The sequence below is a fragment of the Pleurodeles waltl genome, chromosome 1_2, assembly GCF_031143425.1.
Source record: "Pleurodeles waltl isolate 20211129_DDA chromosome 1_2, aPleWal1.hap1.20221129, whole genome shotgun sequence".
NCBI lineage: Eukaryota > Metazoa > Chordata > Amphibia > Caudata > Salamandridae > Pleurodeles > Pleurodeles waltl.
In genome coordinates, this window is record NC_090437.1 from 888995948 (window position 1) to 889015925 (window position 19978).

Genomic DNA, 19978 nt, shown 5'->3' on the forward strand with positions numbered 1-19978 from the left:
CTCAGGTTCTGGTTAGCAGAGCCTCAGTGAGACAGTTAGTCATCACACAGGGAACACATAGAGGGCACACTTATGAGCACTGGGGCCCTGGCTGGCAGGGTCCCAGTGACACATACACTAAAACAACATATATACAGTAAAATATGGGGGTAACATGCCAGGCAAGATGGTACTTTCCTACACAGAGCCTCAGTGATACAGTTAGTCACTACACAGGCACACACATTCAGGCCACAAACTATGAGCACTGGGGTCCAGGCTGGCAGGATCCCAGTGAGACAGGCAAAAACAAACTTACATACATGTAAAAATGGGGGTAACATGCCAGGCAAGATGGTACTTTCCTACAACCTCCCCCCTATTGCTAACAGTAACAGATAAATTACTCAATGTTTTCCCGTCTTCAGACGCACCTGTGGAAGGAGAGCATACACTTCAATTCTGCTTTACCTGACCTTTGTCTCAAAAACCGGGACATGTATTTAAAGGGAAGAAAAGTGTTGGGACAGTCCACCGAAAACCGGGAAAATCCGGGGCAAGCCAGGATGTCTGGTCACCCTAAGGGAAGGTGAGTATTCTCTGGTCTGTGATTGGTGAAGGACTGGAAGGGGTTTGAATTAAAATTGACTGCAGGTACTGATGATGTAGCTTTAAAAGGTGGGACCTATGTCAATTCAAAAACAACGGGTTGGAATGATGACAATTCCCATTCCTTGTTTTTAACCTATACAAAGGTCCCAATGCTTGGAGTAAATATACAGCATCAGCAGGAGCATAGCATCATGGGCATGTTTGGGGTGTTACACTCCCCTAATAAATGTACTTTGTGATAAATAACTGGGTGTGGGTGCTTTCTGTCTGGTATGCTGAGGTGTATGTTGCATTTCACCAGGAATCTTTACACAGATACCCTCTTCCTCTCTCTGTTTGGAAAGACTTCAAAAGTGTTGGTTATTTCACAAAATATTTTGCTTTCTCTCACTTATTACCCCTACCAATCTGCATTCCTCTCTCTTCCTGCTGCCCCTTATTCCCCTCCTGTGCCCTCTACTTGTTGTATAATGTATTTTAACATTATGTGCCAACATAATTGTTGGGAAATCTGAAGATCACACACCCCTAACATTACTGACCAAGCTATGCCCCTGAGCATCGGTAACTACAATAAATTTTAAATCACACCCCTTCCAGTCCTTCACCAATCACAGCCCAGGGAATACTCACCATCCCGGCACCTTTCATCAAAAAAATATCCGTCAAAGAGCCCTTTCGTGGGGCTCTTCGGGCATTGCAGCACAGGCCTGATGAAGAGCAAGCCTGATGATGAAGCATGCCACCTGATGGTGGATGAGGGTTCTTGCTCCTTATAAGCAATTGCTTTGGGTGACCCCTCCTCATCTTCAGAATTGGCATTGAGGAGTTGTTACTTTGGAACAGTGCTTCAATTAATATGAAATTCAATTTAAATCATAATCTTATAAATCAGAGGACGATACAGCATAGGGTTGCATCAAAAGAGAAAGACACAGGAAAATCAGCCCTCTCCTTGAGAGAGCATTCTAAGCATTCTATTCTGTTCTATTCTCATCATCTTCTAAAAACACACAAGCTCTGATATTTTACACATCTACAAGTGGCTCTCTTGAGACTGTCCAATCAGGTTAAAGTTAGATGATACAATTATGTTCTTGTAAGGTTCTCAAGGCTGCTCACAATACAAGCTTCTTCCTGCGCCCTACAAACTACACTATCTATAATAGGATAAGATACATGGACTAGGCGCCACATGTCTGTAATAGGATAAGAGACATGGACTAGGGTGCATAATACAGGGGCTGAAATATTTATTTTGTTTGTATCCTAAAAGCAGCCCTCTAGAATGAGGGAAGAGGGTCCCATGCACCACCCCAGTCATCCCTTTGGAGGCAGGGGCAGCCACTTCACCCACCTACAAGAGGATCTCTCTCCCCTCTTTCAAGTTTTGGTGGAATGCTGCCTGCACTGTGAAACACAGAGCAACTTTGAAGCAGACACTATAGGGGTTATTCTAACTTTGGAGGAGGTGTTAATCCGTCCCAAAAGTGACGGAAAAGTGACGGATTTACCACCAGCCGTATTACGACTCCATTATATCCTATGGAACTCGTAATACGGCTGGTGGTATATCCGTCACTTTACCGTCACTTTTGGGACGGATTAACACTCCTCCAAAGTTAGAATAACCCCCTATATCTCAGAGAATGCACTTCGCCAGAGCAATGAAAGTGTGTGGTGCAAACAAAGACAGTGCAACATTTCCATAATACAGCTCCAGGTGTCTTCTTGAATGTTCTATTTATTAGAACATTCCACAATTATGACAACGAAAAGAAACCATTTCTTCACACGGGAAAGAAGGAAAAATTAACATCAAGGCTGACAATTATAACTCCAGCTTATGTAGAAATAAAATGTTCACGAGTTACAAAGGAAGATGGCAAACAATACTGACAATTTTAAAAATCAGGCCTACTTTAGTATTAGTAAATCTAAAAGTTAAAACTTTATTTTTCTCTACAAACAGCATTACCGTGTCTATGTGTCAATATTATTTAATAACAACCTTTTCAGTAGTCAGACTATAAATTTTAAAACGTACAAATATAAATGTAACTTAACGGAGCAACGATTAAGTTATGAAAAACAAGAAGGAAGCCCAAACACTGACTAATTGTTATGTATTGCTCAATACCTGCTAAACATAGTTTGAAAATCTGGAGTCTCGTGATTTAAAGGTCTTCCGTTTCTCTCATACACCTGTTTCTCATTAGTTTTTAACACATAGCACTGAAAAAGGTAGGCGATGCGGATCATTGTAATATGACATGGCAGAGTGTGCCCCCAAAAAACTCATTTTCAGCGGGTATTTGAAAAGACGTGATGTTAGTGAAGGAAGTTGGCGAGGATTACAAAATAGTGCAGGGCACCGGCCGCTAATGAATGGCTTCGAGAGGGGGTGGGGGTCCTAAATCTATTCGGCTGGGAGGCTGGGGAAGGGCCAGCTGTCAAGCCTAAGAGCTAATAGTTTCCTGGTACGTGCGATTTTCAGCGCAGGGAGTCGGGCCTGTGCCTCACCTCCCCCTCAACAGGGCGGGGCGTAGCTCTGCTACGTGCTCCACTGCAGACAGCCCCATGGCAGCCAGGCACGGGCGCCTCGCGCCTACGTGCAAGCAGGAGGGGAGACACGGGAAAGCTGGTAAAGAAACGTTGCCAAAACTGAGTCCCCGCCCTGACCAATCAGCGCCCAGCACGGGACAAAGCGGGCCCGCCCACGGCTGCCTGAGTGCCGCGTGCTCGTGTTTTGAGTCGCTGCGGCTGTTAGGTGACGTCACAAAGTGTTGGAATGAGAGCCGCGATCAGTGGAGGTTCCTAGACAATCAGCTTCAGAGTGGCCGCGGGAAGGGACATCACTGCCGTTCTATGCGGTCTGCGCCCATCATAGTGCACCGAGCATCTACGTCCTGCAGCGAGTACCGTGCGAGTCCTGCAGAATATAAACTGTACACCGTACGTGTTGGGGTGGTTCAGCAGAGCGTCAGACATGCTGCTCCTGGAATGTAATGCAGAGGTAAGCATCAGAAGCCTTTCACCCGCGTGCTGGGGTAGATCTGTAATGTGAGGGCTGCGAACGTGCAAGGTTTCAAGTAGCGTTTAATTGCATTTTTACAGACCATGTGGTGGGAGCATTGGAGGGGTGGTATGGGCAGTCCGGCAGTTGTAACTGTTCTGTATAATGTAAGGACGCTTATGTAGAGCGCTCCAGTATCTTCGGGTCGAGTTTGCGCTATATAAAACTAAAAAAAAAAACGTATTTAAATACACTTACTAGTCCCTAACGAGGCTTCAAAGCGTTAACAAAATGGGTTTCACAACTGTATCTGCTAACCCTCTCTTAACAATGGTTTCAGTACACTTCGTGCTATATAGATGGATTTTCTTCCTGTGGTTACCTTTTTGGGAGGGTGATCTCAGCGGGTCTTAAATATGGCTGCGTGCAAGCTGAGGGGTGGCACTGCCGGTGGCCAGTGGGTTGCATTCTTCAGTATCTCTTTATTCTGCGTCCTGATATAAAGGTTTGATGAGGCTTTGTCTGCGAGGCGTGCGTGGGCGCAGAACTATCGGAGAACAGAGTGGGTGACTGACTTGAAATAGTCGTTGCTACATACATGTCTTACCCTTGGTGTCACTCTAAGGCGGCACGCCGTGCTATGCTAACTAACGGTAATGAAGCAACTGCCCCGTGCCGGAGATCAGCGCGCCCGGGGCCAGGGCAGGGTGCGCCGTCCGCTCTGTCTGACCGCCTCCTCCTCTCAGTTTGACAGCCCCTGCAGCCTGATGGAGACGGGCAGCGCCGTGAACTCTGCCGGGGACGGCCTGGGGCAGTCCCCCGTGCACCTGGCCGCCTGCGGAGGACAAGCCTTCTTCCTGCTCTGGCAGCTGCAGACGGGCGCCGACCTCAACCAGCAGGTGAGTAGGTGGGTGCCCATGCCACCCAGAGGGGCGGGGGCAGCACGGGTACAGAGGGTATCCTGTGTGTGTACAGTACCACGCAGCGGCTGGGCCATCACAAGGCTGTGTGTAGTGTAGACTTCACCTGGCAAAATAATCGATTCTGCACCCAAATTCCCAAATCCGTTTTGCCTAGTTTACTGGACCCGTCCCACATCTGTACCCAGGTTTTACACGCACGTCCTCACCATTTGGCCAGTTCTTTTATACAGTGTTACTCTGTACTGAGCGCAGTTCATTAACTACTCGTTCGAGTGCTGAAATTGGGCATCTCCTGTAGTCTGTTTTTAAAGTATGCTTTGAGGACAGCGCTTTTAACATAGGGGTATCTGAATCATTACATTCTTGCATGCTCTGTACAGTACAAATCACGGTGCACTAATGGGGTTTGTGGTTGCGCTGTTTTGGACTTTCCACACGCAACGCAAGCTGTTTGTATGTTTGACAGATGCCGATGTGGAATTATTCAAAATGCTAAATAGTATTACCGACTGACAATAGAATTGTCTTTGAGCGTTTATCACAGATATTACTTATCTAGAATAGCGTGGAAAGATTTAGAAAAATAAAAACAAAGGGATGCCTCATATTAGGGAAGAAAGAGATAAACCTTCTGTCAATACAAAGTTAGTTTTTGTTCTGCGGCTAGAAACAATCTTAATTGCTTTATGTTTAAGAGCAGTCAAAGAAAAACTTGATGCAACCTTAAAAAAAAAACCGATTGCTTTCTGTATGCAATGCACCTGAGAACTTGATTTATTGTGTTATGCCAGAACCGAAAGCAGTGTCATGAAAAACGTCTGGGTGTGTTGTTAGCAAAGCTTCCAGTTTAATAACATTGCTGGTCACAGACGGAGGGGTTGTTTTTGCACAGCACAACTCTGACATTAGGTATATGTTGAATCCGTGAGCTTTGACTGGGTCAGGGCATGCCGAGGCTGAAACGGAGTGAAACGTGTATGTGATTGTTGAACATCTGTGTTTTGGTGCATATTCGATAATTAGACTATGCTCTGTCTTAACCATCGGCCACTCTTCTAGTCTGAGGCACTGTAAGTGACATTATTTTCTCTTCCGGGTAGGAAGTAAACATCGGTATTTTATATTTTTGACAGGATTGTTTCGGAGAGGCTCCACTTCACAAAGCTGCAAAATCTGGGAGCCTGCAGTGCCTCAGTTTGCTGGTCGCGGGCGACGCCAGAGTTGAGTAAGTGCATCTAAAATACTCAGTTGTACACTATCAGTAGCTGAGGCCACCGCCTCTTATTTATAGCTTTTATGTATTTACCAAGAACTCACATTTTCTTTGTCTGGGTTATTGTGTTTTGTTGTGCAACTCGGTGCCTGGACATGGCCTCATTAAAAAAAAAAAAAAAATTACAAAAAAATGAGCGGTAGGAGGTCACAAAACATTATATGTATTTGAGTTTTCTAAATTCGGAATCAATTGAAGAAGAGTCCAGCTGTTCAGAAGCAGCACTGGGCTGCTTTTTCTGGTCTTAACGCTAACCTTGCGAAAGGAGTTACATAAACAGGCAAGCCTTTATGTAAAGGTTAAATGAAGTTAAAGAAAGGAAATAACTAGGGTATCGAGCGCTGCTTAACTTTAGCAACACCTTTATTTTTAAAGACATCTTGCAGCAAAAGTGTAAAAAAATATGATAAAATCTCTTCAGATTTCAAAAAGTGTATATCATTAAATGACAGAACCGTTTCACCTCAGTCCATCACATTATATCAGTGCATTGAAAAGTATTTTTTTAAACTGATATTTCTCAGATATTAATTTACATTCATTCTTCCCCCATCCTGACAATGTCAATAGTGAGCTAAGATGCAAGTCGTTATAAAGTGCACTGTTTGGGCTGGGTTCCTTTTATACACGAACAACATTATAGTTTATTAAATCAAACACAACTAAAGGTTTTGCACATTCTGAGGTCCTGTATTTCCACATCCTTTTGTATGTGATGAAAAAGGAGATAAAGTGAAATAAAAGAATTACCTAGGATCACACAATTTGGGAAAGTGGGGAAGCTGGGCTTCATTCCAGGTTTTCTGGTTTCAGATTTTGCAAATCAGTAGCTGTATATGCTGCGCCTCCAGTACACTACCTTAATGGCACCGCCCTCTGGAACACCTGCCTCATGCGTGCCACCCAGCTGGCATCAATGCAGCCCTCAGTCATTGCCCTCTGGGAAAATGTTTGTGAGTACCCATGCTGTAAATCAATAGCAAGTGAGACTGATTCTCCCCTCCCACCTCCTTAAAAAAAAAAAAAAAAATTGGGTAAAGGCGAAACTGAAAATCTCCTTTGGTTAGATAAAAGTGGTTGGTTGTCACTTGCCATGCCCTCCACCAACCGTGACTATACTGAGGCACGACTTTGTTTTAAAGAAGTCAGTGAGATGGCTAGGAAATAGCATTTCACAGTAGATTCTCGAGTTTACACCTTGTCTTCATGTAAAGAGATGACAGCTTTGTGTAACTACTGGGCTCGCTTCAACCCAGTGGCCAGATGATTCAAGGGCATCTGGCCTGGTCTGGTGGAAACCACCATTTTATTACCACCTCCACCCCAATCACAAGCATAGTTTTTCCGACCACGCCAGGGCCCCCTGACCTGAGTCAGAGCTGCTTCCTCTCCTACACTGGCCTTGCCTCGTTTCCATGGCAGCAGGCCGGGTGCGTTCTGGACAGTGTCCTTATGCGGCGGATTATTCACACAGGAAATGCTGAGCTAAGGCCCAGATAGACTAATTCAAAGTTGCCTGGCTTCAAAGGGAGACCGAAAAACATAGAATAACACAATACAAAATCCTGCAGCGTTCATGTTTACAGAACGGTCAAAAATACATTTGGAGTCCTGCATCTAATTCAAATCAAGAATGGGCGTGCAGTCACATCAGTCTCTTACTTGACTAACTTAAAGGTTTTTTTCCCGTTACCCAGTAGATTTCTCAGTGTTCTGTAAATGATATCATTGAGCAATGGCGCCCTCTTTCTATAGCATTTAGAGATTACAATATGAAACCATTACTTTGGAATTTTCGTGCGGCTTTACCTAGTCCGTTCCCTTTAAATGCCCCCTTCTCGTTCTTCACTTAACTAACAGGATTGAAGTTTGAGTGCTCACAATGTCAGTCTCAGACCGTTGCACGAGTCTCCAGAGCGGGCCATGGAGACGCCTTGTGTAAATGTGAGAGAGTCCCAAAGCTTTCTCTGCACAATCCTTCATTTGCAATAAAGTTGTATTCATACATATGGGCTTGCTTCGGATCGTGTACTGAGGATTTTAATATTGTATAGTTGAAATTGTGTATTAATACATTAAACACCGGAGTGGAGGTGAAGGCTTGCAGCGTCACTGGCCAAAGTGCATGTCTGTTTTAAAAGCATCTTAGCCGCGCACAGTCTACTTTCACTTGTGTGTTTACAGCCTGACTTCTGGGAATGTGCTCGTGGGTCACGCCTTGGGGTGTGCACAAGGCAGACGTGTGCGTAGACGGCGTTTTCTATGAATTAGGTCTAACAACGGCGCACCCGTTTTTATTGTACGCGTACCCTATGAAAGAAGCTGTATCTGGGGAGAAAACACCACACCCACTGTTAAAATTGATACTTTTATTTGAAAGCTGTAGGTGTACCTTGAATTTAATGGGTGACATGGCAGCTGGCTTGTAGTAAAACGGACCAAGTGGCCTCTTTCAAAGTCTAATGAACACTGTCTTTTCTGTTCCAGCATCTGCAACAACAACGGAGAGACGGCGGAGGACCTGGCCTGGTCGTGTGGGTTTTTGGAGTGTGCCAGGTTCCTTGCCTCTGTAAAGCACACACAGAACATGAAGCTGCAGTTGCAGTCATCTGCTGGCAGTGACGCGATGAGAGAACCAATGGCTGCACAGAAGCGCTCCTGCAGCAGTGATGCAGCAACGAACGAAAAGAGGATGCGGTTCGAAGGTATGTATCTGTCCCCGGGGCTTTTGTCTTTATCTGAAATCAGGAAAAGCCCAAAGTAGGGCAGCTCATTTAAAGCTGCTTTTAGGGCTGTTTACGGCCAACTGATTCAATTGTACACGGTATACATTTCCAGATGGGGAAATGTCACAGAACATTAATTTCCATCCTTTTCCTCCACAAGTTATATATTTCTCCCCTCTATAAATTCCTTCATCAACCCACTAACAGATTTGCGGGTGTTCATTAAACTCCTATTCTGGAAGGGAATTTACTCCAGTCCATAACAGAATTAAATGTTAAACTATTTTCATCGTGGAAATAGGTCCGAAAAAGTTTGATTACCCGAAAAATCTGGAGGTTCTGGGTGATCCCAGATTTTCCATAGTATCCCCGCCCTGGAACACACACTTCAGACACATACGATACCTATGCATAACATTAAAAAAAAAAACTCGGTATAATATAATACATGGGTAAACGGAGTAACGAGTGCAAATTCACCTTCTAAATGAAGCAAATGTTGTGTTCCATTTGAACTTGCACACGTAATAGGTACTGTAAATCGGGACTGTTTTGTTTAAGATCACACCTTCTGTGGTGAAGAGGATGACGAGGGAAGCTGGCGGCATGATTGATGATAAGTGTGGGTTGGTAGTTGTGCACAATTTCCCATTCCAAATGACGAGGGAACAATATGTTTATGCTCTGTAACTATAAACTGTAATCGCTGTTCTATCAGCAAGGGTAAGCTAGCTGTGCCCAACAATGATAAAACGTACTGTAAATAGTCATTTAAAAAATATAAGGATTGTTCATAAGTCTGGGACAGGGTGAGGAAATATCTGTGGGATGTTTAACCGTGTTGTCCTTCCCGACAGGTTTGGAATTATAGACGAGAAAAGTGGAGCGCTGAAGCGGAGAATGTCAGGCGTGCAGGCCTTCGAAGCCGAAACATTGCAGCGGTGCAAAGACCGCTCGAGCTTACATTAAGCTGTTATTCCCCTTCTGGAAAGGAGAACTTTGAACGCGACCTTTTTGTAAAAGGTGTTATTTTTCAAATCTAGCAACAGTAGAGCTGTTGAATTTATTTATTTTTTATATTTGATATAAATAGTTCAGCATTTTTGTGTCTTCTCAACAGTCAAGTGGATAGGAAAGTCGAGTATCTGGGGTTTGAATTGGTAACCTCTGTACCCTTTCTGCAAATTCTTGCAGCGCTTTTCTTCATAGGTATTTAGCGATACTAAGGGACAGTCTTCTGTTTGGGACCACGGAGCCTCTTTATTGTAATGCTAGAAATAAGAAAGGGTTATTCCCACTGCAAAGGCTTTTCTGTGCCATCCCAGTGATGCAGATCCCCTGTCGCTTTGCCTTTTACATGGTGTTGGGAGAGGCTCTAAACAGTCCTGAGGGCACGTTTCTAAGTGACTACACTCAGGAAGATGTATCCGGGAAGCGTGAACGGACAGATTTCGACAACAAGCGAGTTGTTAGCATGCTAAATCATGATAAACGTTAAAAAAAAAAACAGATTTTGCTTAAAACAATGTTGCATTCTGTATTTTCACCTCGGTTTTTTCAGTATTTGTGCCGCACACAAATCTGCAGCTAATAGTGTATTTGGAACAGACTCTGATCACATAACAGCACAGAACGGCCTGGTACGTGCACGTGTTAAACTCATTGTGGTGAGTGGGTGGGTGAGTCATGTACAGAAGAGGAGCAGCTGTAATTTTCCTCCCACCTGCCGGTGAACGAGACTATCTGCAGCACACGCAGGTGTTCCTTAGACCAAAAATAACTTGCTGGTTAACTCTCCCATGGCATGCATGCAAGAATGTGCATCTTGTTTACACTCGAAGGTTCGTAATAAAAAGGAAATGATCTGAACATTAAAAATGATGTGTTGAGAGTTTTATTACTTTTTTTGTACAGTGTTTAGGTACAAAACGTAACTAAAATGCGGTTTGCTGACACATCTTGCCAATGTGCAGTTAATATGAGTTAAATCACTTTTGGTACTTGAGGTAAGCAGAGGTTATAGTACGCATCTTGAGTCCAGAAGTCAGGTCCTTTCCAGCCACACCAACCCTGCAGAGATTTAAAAATAAATAAATAAAAATAGTTTCATCATTTTAAATGGCATAATACTGTGGTACTTTATTCTTTATGGAAACATGTTTTTTTTTCTTTAGGCCCTCCTTCTCAGCCGCCCCTCCCCCGCCCCCCACTCTGCCTGGCTAAAAAAAAAAGAAAAACCGCAAATAAAGCCCCTCCTCTAGATCACGGCTGTCGAACGTTCTTCGGTCAGGCCCATCCATATAATGCAAGCATTTGCAATGCAATAGGTCTCGCATATTTCGAACAAGTTAAAAGTTATCTTTTGACAACAGCGCCCAGGAGCCAAAAAACAAAAAAATCATGAGTGGAAACTGAGAAGAGGCGACTTAAAATAATCTAAAGTTAGCTTGAAAAATACAACTTTGCAATTTTGTTTGTCCTGCTGGGCACGTTTTTGCCAGTCACACGCCTGCGGGAAGTTAGAACAAAATAGTACCTCGATCAGTCGGAGCAGCGAACAGGCACTAATTAAGTTGAAATCAATTAGTGCTTGATCCCAGCTCCACACAGAGGAACCGAGATGATGCCAGAAATGCCTCTAATAATTACAAGGCTGTAAAGAGTGCCCGGCAAACCAACAAATGGCGAGAAAAGCGGGCCCCAAGCCCTTTATTGAACACAGTGTCTCGCAGGCGCAAGCACATGCACAGGCGGGCTCGACCCTAATAAGTGTACCTTAAATGAATGTAAACAGGAGTCCACTTACAGTCTGGTAAGCTCGAAGACCTGGCATGAGTCTGGTCATCCTGGACCTCTGGTGGAACTGGAAACCCCTGCTTTAGATCACGTGCTAGGCTATAGAATGGGTTTAGGGCAGGAGGTAAACTGCACCTCACAGTTGTGGCTCAGCAAGATTGGAGCCAGTCGGGGGTTTCTTGTGTAACTGCAGAAAGGGGACATTTCCTGGCATTTGGTGCTAAACCCTTCCTTCTGGGAGGGGGGCTTACAGATGGCTGAACCCTGTCTGTAATGGCATAGACTAGGACTAGACTGCGGTCCAGCGTGATTACCAGTTACTGAGAATAATTCAGGCATTCCAACATCATTTGTGTTACTGACGTCATTCTGATGGGATAATGCTTGCGAGCTGCCAGTACTAAGACGTTTCTTTCAGGGGGGATAGAAGGTGGATCGTTGAGCCCAAAAATAAGACATTAAGGGACTGATTTATGAAAAGTTAGCGCTGCCTTTGCGTCATATAATTATATTGTGTATGTTTGCGCCACTTTTGCGTCAAAAACATGATGCAAAGGCGGCGCTAACTTTTCATAAATCAGGCTCTAGGCGTCATGTCAGATTACTTCTCAGGGCCATTTTTTGTGTCGATTGTTAATTGCATGTACTGTGCATTCACACACTAGAGATGCGAGTGACATAGCAATAAGCCCTTTGTCTCGGACTGCAGTCTGTCAAAAGACGGACCTCATTCTCAAAACCTGGCTCGCAGAAAATGCAGTGACGCAAAGAATGTTGACGGTGGTAGTGGGGTCTGCGCATGTCGGGATAGAGGGAAAGTGGACACACGTCATCAGACTCATTTGAAGAAGTTCTTAGAAAAGGCTACACCAAGCGGTATACTAAGGACCTGAAATTAAACGGCTATAAATGCTATGAAAAATGTGCTTAGCCGATACTTCCATCATCAGTTTTTAAGTTTAATATAAAACGTATGAAATGCTAAGCATCAAAATGTAAATACAATCATTTCAAGATGGTTTGCTCCGGTTACCCACGGGAGCACGATGGAGGACACCTGCACGTTACTGGGCATGCATCTTTTTTTAACAGCACAGCTGTCGAACTGAACTACTGCTAACAATATACATAAGAAATTTACATAAGAGTGGGCTGTAGGCCCACCCCTTTCAAACACAGGCTTTCTTCAGCCAGCCTCATACAGCCGTTTGCCCGAGGCTTTGTCAATCACATCTTGGCTCATCCAGGGGCAGCATTTATTTCTCACTTAAAGCTGTTTGGTATTTGGGTATTTCCCTTCGCTCTCCTTAAGTGCTAGCATTGTAATGCATGAGGGACTACTTTACATCCACAGTCCTCCCTGTGCCTCGCTCTGATGTGCAAATATTGCTTGCCTTCGCTCATTAAACCAAGGCCTACTGGGTTTGGCAAACCTTGTTTTAAGACAGGTGAGGACGGTTGTGCTGCAGTGGATTCAGTTCCAAGAGAATGGTTATTCAGCAGAATTTGTAAGGTAGAGTGAAGACCAGTTTACTTAAAATCTCCTTTTTCACGGTGTAGTGGGTTATCAGGCTCCAAAGAGGAATGGTTACGTACAATTTACACATGCATTTGATCTGCTTTCTGTTGTGCATGTCCCCTATTTGTTCTCAAACAGCTATGTGGCATAAGTACTGCTTAGTCACTTTTGCATTCCCACCTGTAAAACAATTAGTTGTCCGGTTGCATCCCATTTCCTTGTTTAAGCCTTAAACCTACCTTTTCGAGAACCGTCTGAAGATCTTCGGCTCCAGTGTAATGTGGGTCTAGAATTAGAAACTTGATCTCCCCCGTTACTTCATTCCATGCTACCCCCAAGATTGTGTGAGCCAAAACTCCTCCCCCTGGATGGCGGAAAATGGCAAAGTAAAAGTCAATTATTGCAGTGTCAGGGTTTCCAAGCATGCAGGAATCATTTTCTATATTACACTTTTTAAAATGTATTTTATTAACAGTTCCAAGGTACATCTTCATCCTACATCGCATAGTAGTAAAAAATGGCATAGTTCACACAGTGTTTTTCCCAACAGTGTACATTTTCTATTAAACTACAACAAATAAATCAAAATCCCAATTGCACCTCGCAACAACCTCCAACTCAAGTGCATACAACCACCCACGCCCATGGGTAGCATCTAGAGAGCAGTTCTTTCTTGTTCCATCGTACTGTGTCTTCAGCCAACGAGGGACCCTAGACCACTACCGAAATGCTTCCATACCTTTTCATCAAACAATGAATGTTAGAATCCCTAGCCTATGAGGACTTCTTACCTCAAGTACAATCATATCCCATTCACTGCAAAACATGGAGCCAGATTATCGTTATTGATAAATGCGGATAGGCGTTTCACTGCCACATATCCCACAGCTCCAACACCATACATGCTAAGTTGGGCTACACTGCTATTTAAAATGCCTTGCGATAGGTGCAGTAGCTACCAACAGTTGAAATATCAACTTCTAAGTTCTGGGGTTGATCTCTTCTCAGCCCATAGGCGGTTCCACTTAATTCGGGAGTCCAAAGATATATTTTTATCAACCCTAACATTGCTTTTTAGTATGTTTTCAAAATTGCACAGGACTGCCGTATGAGCCTTGGTGAGCTTTCTTCCCTACAGCCCCCCAGCACCTACCTAATGTCCCTGGAAATTTGTTATGTAGTAATTAGGTGGTAAATACCACCCAGTCTTAAGTTCTACTGATGCCTCCTCCCTCCCTGATTAACCCTATCATTTTGCTGTTCAATGATGCAATACACAGGCTCCCTGCCTGATGACCTGTGGGGAGCAAGGGTAGTGGTCATTCCAAAACTATGCACATCAACTTCCATCATCCTGTTGGCCGATCTCTCCTGAAGTGAAGTTTCTGGCCAAAATTGAATAGTTAAATTATCACATAACTGGTTCACCAAGACCAGAGCGGCTCAATGCCGGGGCACAAAACAAACAATACTCATCCGCTTACAGTTAGCCATGGCTAGGAGTAGGAGGCAGGTGGGACAACAGTCCTTGGCCCTTATAGACTTTAAAAGACACGCCTGACTCGGTGAGCTGGCAGTTCCTGTTCCATGTGCTTAACAAAATGAATTTTGGGCCTTACTTTAGGCAATGTGTTAGGCAACTCTATAGCAAGAGATAGCCGTGAGTGAGTATTGGTGAAAGCCTGTTGAGGCGTTTGAACATCAAACATGGCAAGAGTCAGGGGTGCCTGTTGTCACCCCTACTTTTCGTTTTAGTGATAGAGCCACTGACGGAACTAATTAAGCAGGATGCATTTCTGAGATATTTTCAGTGGGATGGCTCTAAATAAGTTATATCTGTATTCAGACGATGTCCTCATGTTTTTGCAGGACTCCAAGGGTTACCTCTGACAGACTAATGTATAATCCTTAAATTGTTTGGACCTAGCTGCCAGCCAACAGAGATTAGCATTGGTGCCCTTGGGAGAGGACATTGGCTTTGCATCTTCTACAAACAAACTCCTTGTGCTTCTTGCCAGCTTCAAGGTTCTGGACATCCAAAACGTTCTAAACCCCATGGGTTCTTAAAACTACCCCTCTACTTAACGAAACAGGTGAAGATCTTCAAAGATAGTCTAAACTGCTCTCTTGCTATTGCACAGAAACACCCTTTTCAAGAGATAATCCTACCCAAGTGGCTTTATGCTTTGCAGAATTACCTGCACAACATACTCTCTTTAACAGGCTCAAATCTGATGAGTGACTTACTGTGGGGTGGACAGCAGCCATTGATCTCTCTCCTTTAGAGCATTTTATGAGTATATGATACAGGGGAAAGAACTACTGACATAAAGAAGCATTGGCAAAGCCAATAGGTCTCGTCTGTGAGAGCTATTAGCAATGTTTTGTATCCATGCTGTACAGCAGGGCAAATGCTTTGCAGTGGGGCTAAAACTAATGTAAGAAAGTGCTATGAAGCAGCCAAAGCAGCCAGGGCTAATGCACTTTTTTAAAATATACATTTGCGCTGGATGCATCATAGGCTTTTTTTAAAATAAAAATATTTTTAGCCATACTCCACAGCAGCTACGTTTATACAGTATGGCTACAAATCATCTCCAGCATCGGCATTGCCCATGCTGTACAGCGTTAACAAAAAGGCAATTACTGAGGTAACAGTCTCAAAGGTGAGACCTATTGTCTTTGCCAATGCTTGTTTAAGTAAGAAACTAGAAAATGCGGACATCTGTGCTTCTCATTGTGCTTTTAAGTTCCTGTAAAAAAAAAAAATACTGCCTTTTCTGAAGCAACTTTTTAGGTCACAGCTTTGGCTGTGAGGCAAACCTCATGTAATCAGTTCTCTAAAAAAACTAGAGAGAGATGGAGGGCTGCGGGTCGGCGCCCTTCAGCAATTGGCATCCGTTTTTTTCTCTGCTAGACATTGCTTGCATGAGCTATCCAACATTGCTTTCGTAGGCTGTCCAAGAAGTGTTGAATAAGCCTACAGTATTTAAAAGACGTTTGTATCAAACATGAACGCTACCCGCGAACACCACCACCTGATCCACGCTGCCAAAAGGAACTTTTTCACCGACAGACTGGACAAAAACAGCCACAACAGCAGAGAACTCTTCAGCATCGTCAAGGAGTTCTCCAACCCCAGCGCCAACGCCATCACGCCCTCACAGGATTTGTGCGAATTCCTCGCCACTTTCTTCCATCGCAAGATCAGCGACCTCCACGACAGCTTCGGACACCAGACCCAACCAAACACCACCGAACCCGCATCCCCGGCCATCACCCTCAACAACTGGACCCACATCAACACGGAAGAAACCAAATCCATCATGAACTCTATCCACTCCGGCGCCCCTTCGGACCCCTGCCCGCACTTCATCTTTAACAAAGCCGACGACATCATCGCCCGCACCTCCAGACCGTCATCAACTCTTCTTTTTCTTCTGCTACCTTCCCCGAATGCTGGAAACACGCCGAAGTCAACGCCCTACTAAAGAAACCTACGGCTGACCCGAGCGACCTGAAAAACTTCTGCCCCATCTCTCTTCTGCCTTTCCCAGCCAAAGTAATAGAGAAGACCGTCAACAAACAGCTGACCACCTTCCTGGAAGACAACAACCTGCTCGACCTCTCACAAACTGGATTCCGAACCAACCACAGCACTGAAACCGCCCTCATCTCAGTCACAGACGACATCAGAACCCTGATGGACAACGGTGAAACAGTCGCCCTCATTCTTCTCGACCTCTCGGCTGCCTTTGACACCGTCTGTCACCGCACCCTAATCACCCGCCTCCGCTCCACCGGGATCCAAGGCCAGGCCCTGGACTGGATCGCCTCCTTCCTCGCAAACCGTTCCCAAAGAGTTTACCTCCCTCCGTTTCGCTCAGAACCCACCGAGATCATCTGCGGCGTACCTCAAGGCTCATCCCGACACTCTTCAATGTCTACATGAGCCCCCTCGCCAACATCGTACGCAAGCACGACATCATCATCACCTCCTACGCCGACGACACCCAACTTATACTCTCCCTCACCAAGGACCCCGCCAGCGCCAAGACCAACCTACAAGAGGGTATGAAGGACGTCGCAGATTGGATGAGGCTCAGCCGCCTAAAGCTGAACTCTGAAAAAACGGAAGTCCTCATCCTCGGCAACACCCCGTCCGCCTGGGACGACTCCTGGTGGCCCACGGCCCTCTGCACCGCACCGACCCCCACAGACCACGCCTGCAACCTCGGCTTCATCTTGGACCCTCTTCTCACCATGACCAAGCAAGTCAATGCCGTGTCATCCGCCTGCTTCCTCACCCTCCGCATGCTCCGCAAGATCTTCCGCTGGATCCCCGCCGACACCAGAAAAAACGTGACCCACGCCCTCGTCACTAGCCGCCTGGACTACGGCAACACCCTCTACGCCGGGACCACAGCCAAACTCCAAAATCGCCTGCAACGCATTCAAAATGCCTCGGCCCGCCTCATCCTCGACGTACCCCGCAGCAGCCACATCTCCGCACATCTGAGACACCTGCATTGGCTCCCAGTCAGCAAAAGGATCACCTTCCGACTTCTCACCCACGCACACAAAGCCCTCCACGACAAGGGACCGGAATACCTCAACAGACGCCTCAGCTTCTACGTCCCCACCCGCCTCCTCCGCTCCTCTGGCCTCGCACTCGCTGCTGTCCCTCGCATCCGCCGCTCCACGGCGGGTGGGAGATCTTTCTCCTTCCTGGCGGCCAAGACCTGGAACTCCCTCCCCACCAGCCTCAGGACCACCCAGGACCACTCCGCTTTCCGGAGACTCCTAAAGACCTGGCTGTTCGAGCAGCGATAACCCCCCCTTTTCCCCTAGCGCCTTGAGACCCGCACGGGTGAGTAGCGCGCTTTATAAATGTTAATGATTTGATTTGATTTGCCTTTCCAAGCTTCCATTCAATCAATCAATCTTGTCCCACATGAGGTAGGGTGTGGTGTGTTGATGGTAGTGTGTGGGGGGGGGGTTTGGTGAAGGAGAAGTGGACGCAGTGGTGGTCAGTCCAGAGGAGTTCAGTGGTGTGGGTGTAGGCTATGTGTTGGCTTGAGGTGAAAATAGCGTCAAGTGTGTGTCTCAGAACTCAGACAAGACGGAAGTCCTCATCCTCGGAAACTCCCTGTCTGCCTGGGACAACTCCTGGTGGCCCACGGCCCTGGGCACCGCACCTACCCCCTCAGACTACGCACGCAACCTCGGATTCATCCTGGACCCCCTTCTCACCATGACCAAGCAAGTCAACGCCGTCTCGTCCTCTTGCTTCCTCACACTCCGCATGCTCCGAAAGATCTTCTGCTGGATCCCCGCAGACACCAGAAAAACTGTGACCCACGCCCCCGTCACAAGCCGCCTGGACTACGGAAACACCCTATACGCAGGAATCACCGCAAAACTTCAGAAACGTCTTCAGCGAATACAAAACGCCTCTGCACGCCTCATCCTCGACGTACCCCGCCACAGCCACATCTCCGCCCACCTGAGACACCTACACTGGCTACCCGTTAACAAAAGGATCACCTTCAGGCTCCTCACCCACGCACACAAAGCCCTCCACAACAAGGGCCCCGAATACCTCAACCGTCGCCTCACCTTCTACACGCCCACCCGTCAACTTCGATCCACCAGCCTTGCTCTCGCCGCCGTCCCTCGCATCCGCCGAACCACTGCAGGTGGAAAATCCTTCTCCTACCTGACAGCCAAGACATGGAATTCCCTCCCCGCCAACCTCAGGACCACCCAGGACCACCTCGCCTTCCGGAGGCAGCTCAAGACCTGGCTCTTCGAGCAGCAGTGACGCCCCCCCAGCGCCTTGAGACCCTCACGGGTGAGTAGCGCGCTGTATAAATATGATTGATTGATTGATCCTGCTGAGTGGGTGGGTGTGGTGACCAGTTGTTTGAGTCCGAGGTTGGTGAGAATTTGTGCCGTTTCACAAAGTAGTTATTTTGCTTGACTGTACCTCTTCTCACCCTTGAGAATGCCACTCAGAGATATCAAGCGGTTTGTCGTACAGTGGCATGTGCACACATGGCCTTATATCAACACAGTAAATAAACACTGCTACTCTCCTTTCTGACCCCAGGGGCTTGCAGGGTTGTTTTCTGTGCGAGTTTAAGATACGTACATGTGGTAAGACACCATCTTATTATGTGCATTCGTTTCTTGTGTGCTCCCAAGATGTAAGGTAACCAATCCCCCGTCAACCCAAATGTACTGTGCTCTAAAATACAATGGATGAGAGCATGGCTATTCACAGTATGTATATTCCCTCAGACTTCCCTTTAAACGCTTGGTCATGAAATTTGTCACACGCAAATACGCTGTCTGTAGTCTTGCATACTGTTAGGTAGAAAACTTGTATCTCAATTCAGCACACTTCTAAGGCTTCTGTTTCACTGCATGTATAATCAAAGTCTAAGTCTATGTTTACATTTTTCTGGGACATACGTCTGGCTCACCAGTAGCAGACAATGTCAGTGGTGATTTCCTAGCACAAACACATTTCTACGCGCAGGGCAGTCACTACTGGGTAAAAAAAGAATTGTGTGTATATTCACTTGGAGACAGGTATGGTGCATTTGGTGAGCAGGAGCACCCATCCACGGCGTTTGTAAGCATACGAGCTAGCCACTCAAAACCAATCCTTGGTTTATTATTAACAAAGATGTGCCTGACTGAAACTGCACTGCAAACAGAACGTTAAGAGGAGAACCACGAGAAGAAGGGGAAGCCGTGGGCATTGGGGCACCCCTGTGGGTTTTGGGACATGGAGGGACAGTGGAGATTGTTTGGAGACAGCTGCGAGATAAAATCATTGCTTTGACGATAATAATAACCAGAAGTTAAAGCAGGAGGGAGAAGGAGGCAGCTGCAGCCCGAGGAAAGGGAGCGAGCGGCAGTACCAGGGGAGTCGGCGAGAGCAGGGGGTAGGGAGCGTGTAATGGCAGCAAGCATCAGAAGAAGTACGGCGGCCACACTGTGTGAAGACCGGTTCAGAATGAGAAAAATAGTTCCTGAGCACAAAGTAAAATAGAAAGTAACGGAAGGCAACAAGCAAACCGAGTGAGACTCCAGGGGCATGAGCAACTTGCAAAAAAGAGAGTC

General features: G+C 46.0%; 2 protein-coding genes across 3 annotated transcripts in view; one reads left to right on the forward strand and one right to left on the reverse strand.

Annotated features, from left to right (window-relative positions):
* Positions 1-3151: 3151 nt before the first annotated feature.
* On the forward strand, positions 3152-10407 carry ANKRD37 (ankyrin repeat domain 37). Its single transcript, XM_069199717.1, has 5 exons — positions 3152-3607; positions 4354-4506; positions 5664-5755; positions 8291-8508; positions 9387-10407. Exons 1-5 carry the CDS (start codon positions 3581-3583, stop codon positions 9398-9400), a joined length of 504 nt encoding a protein of 167 aa, XP_069055818.1. The 5' UTR covers positions 3152-3580; the 3' UTR covers positions 9401-10407.
* Positions 10408-19978, reverse strand: part of UFSP2 (UFM1 specific peptidase 2) — a 222589-nt gene continuing 213018 nt past the window's right edge. For both annotated transcript variants that reach the window (XM_069199705.1, XM_069199695.1), the window contains exons 11-12: positions 13084-13208; positions 10408-10599 (exon numbers count right to left, since the gene is read on the reverse strand). In XM_069199705.1, coding sequence (XP_069055806.1) covers positions 10513-10599; positions 13084-13208 — 212 coding nt within the window. In that variant the 3' untranslated portion in view covers positions 10408-10512. The remainder of the gene's footprint in view (positions 10600-13083; positions 13209-19978) is intronic.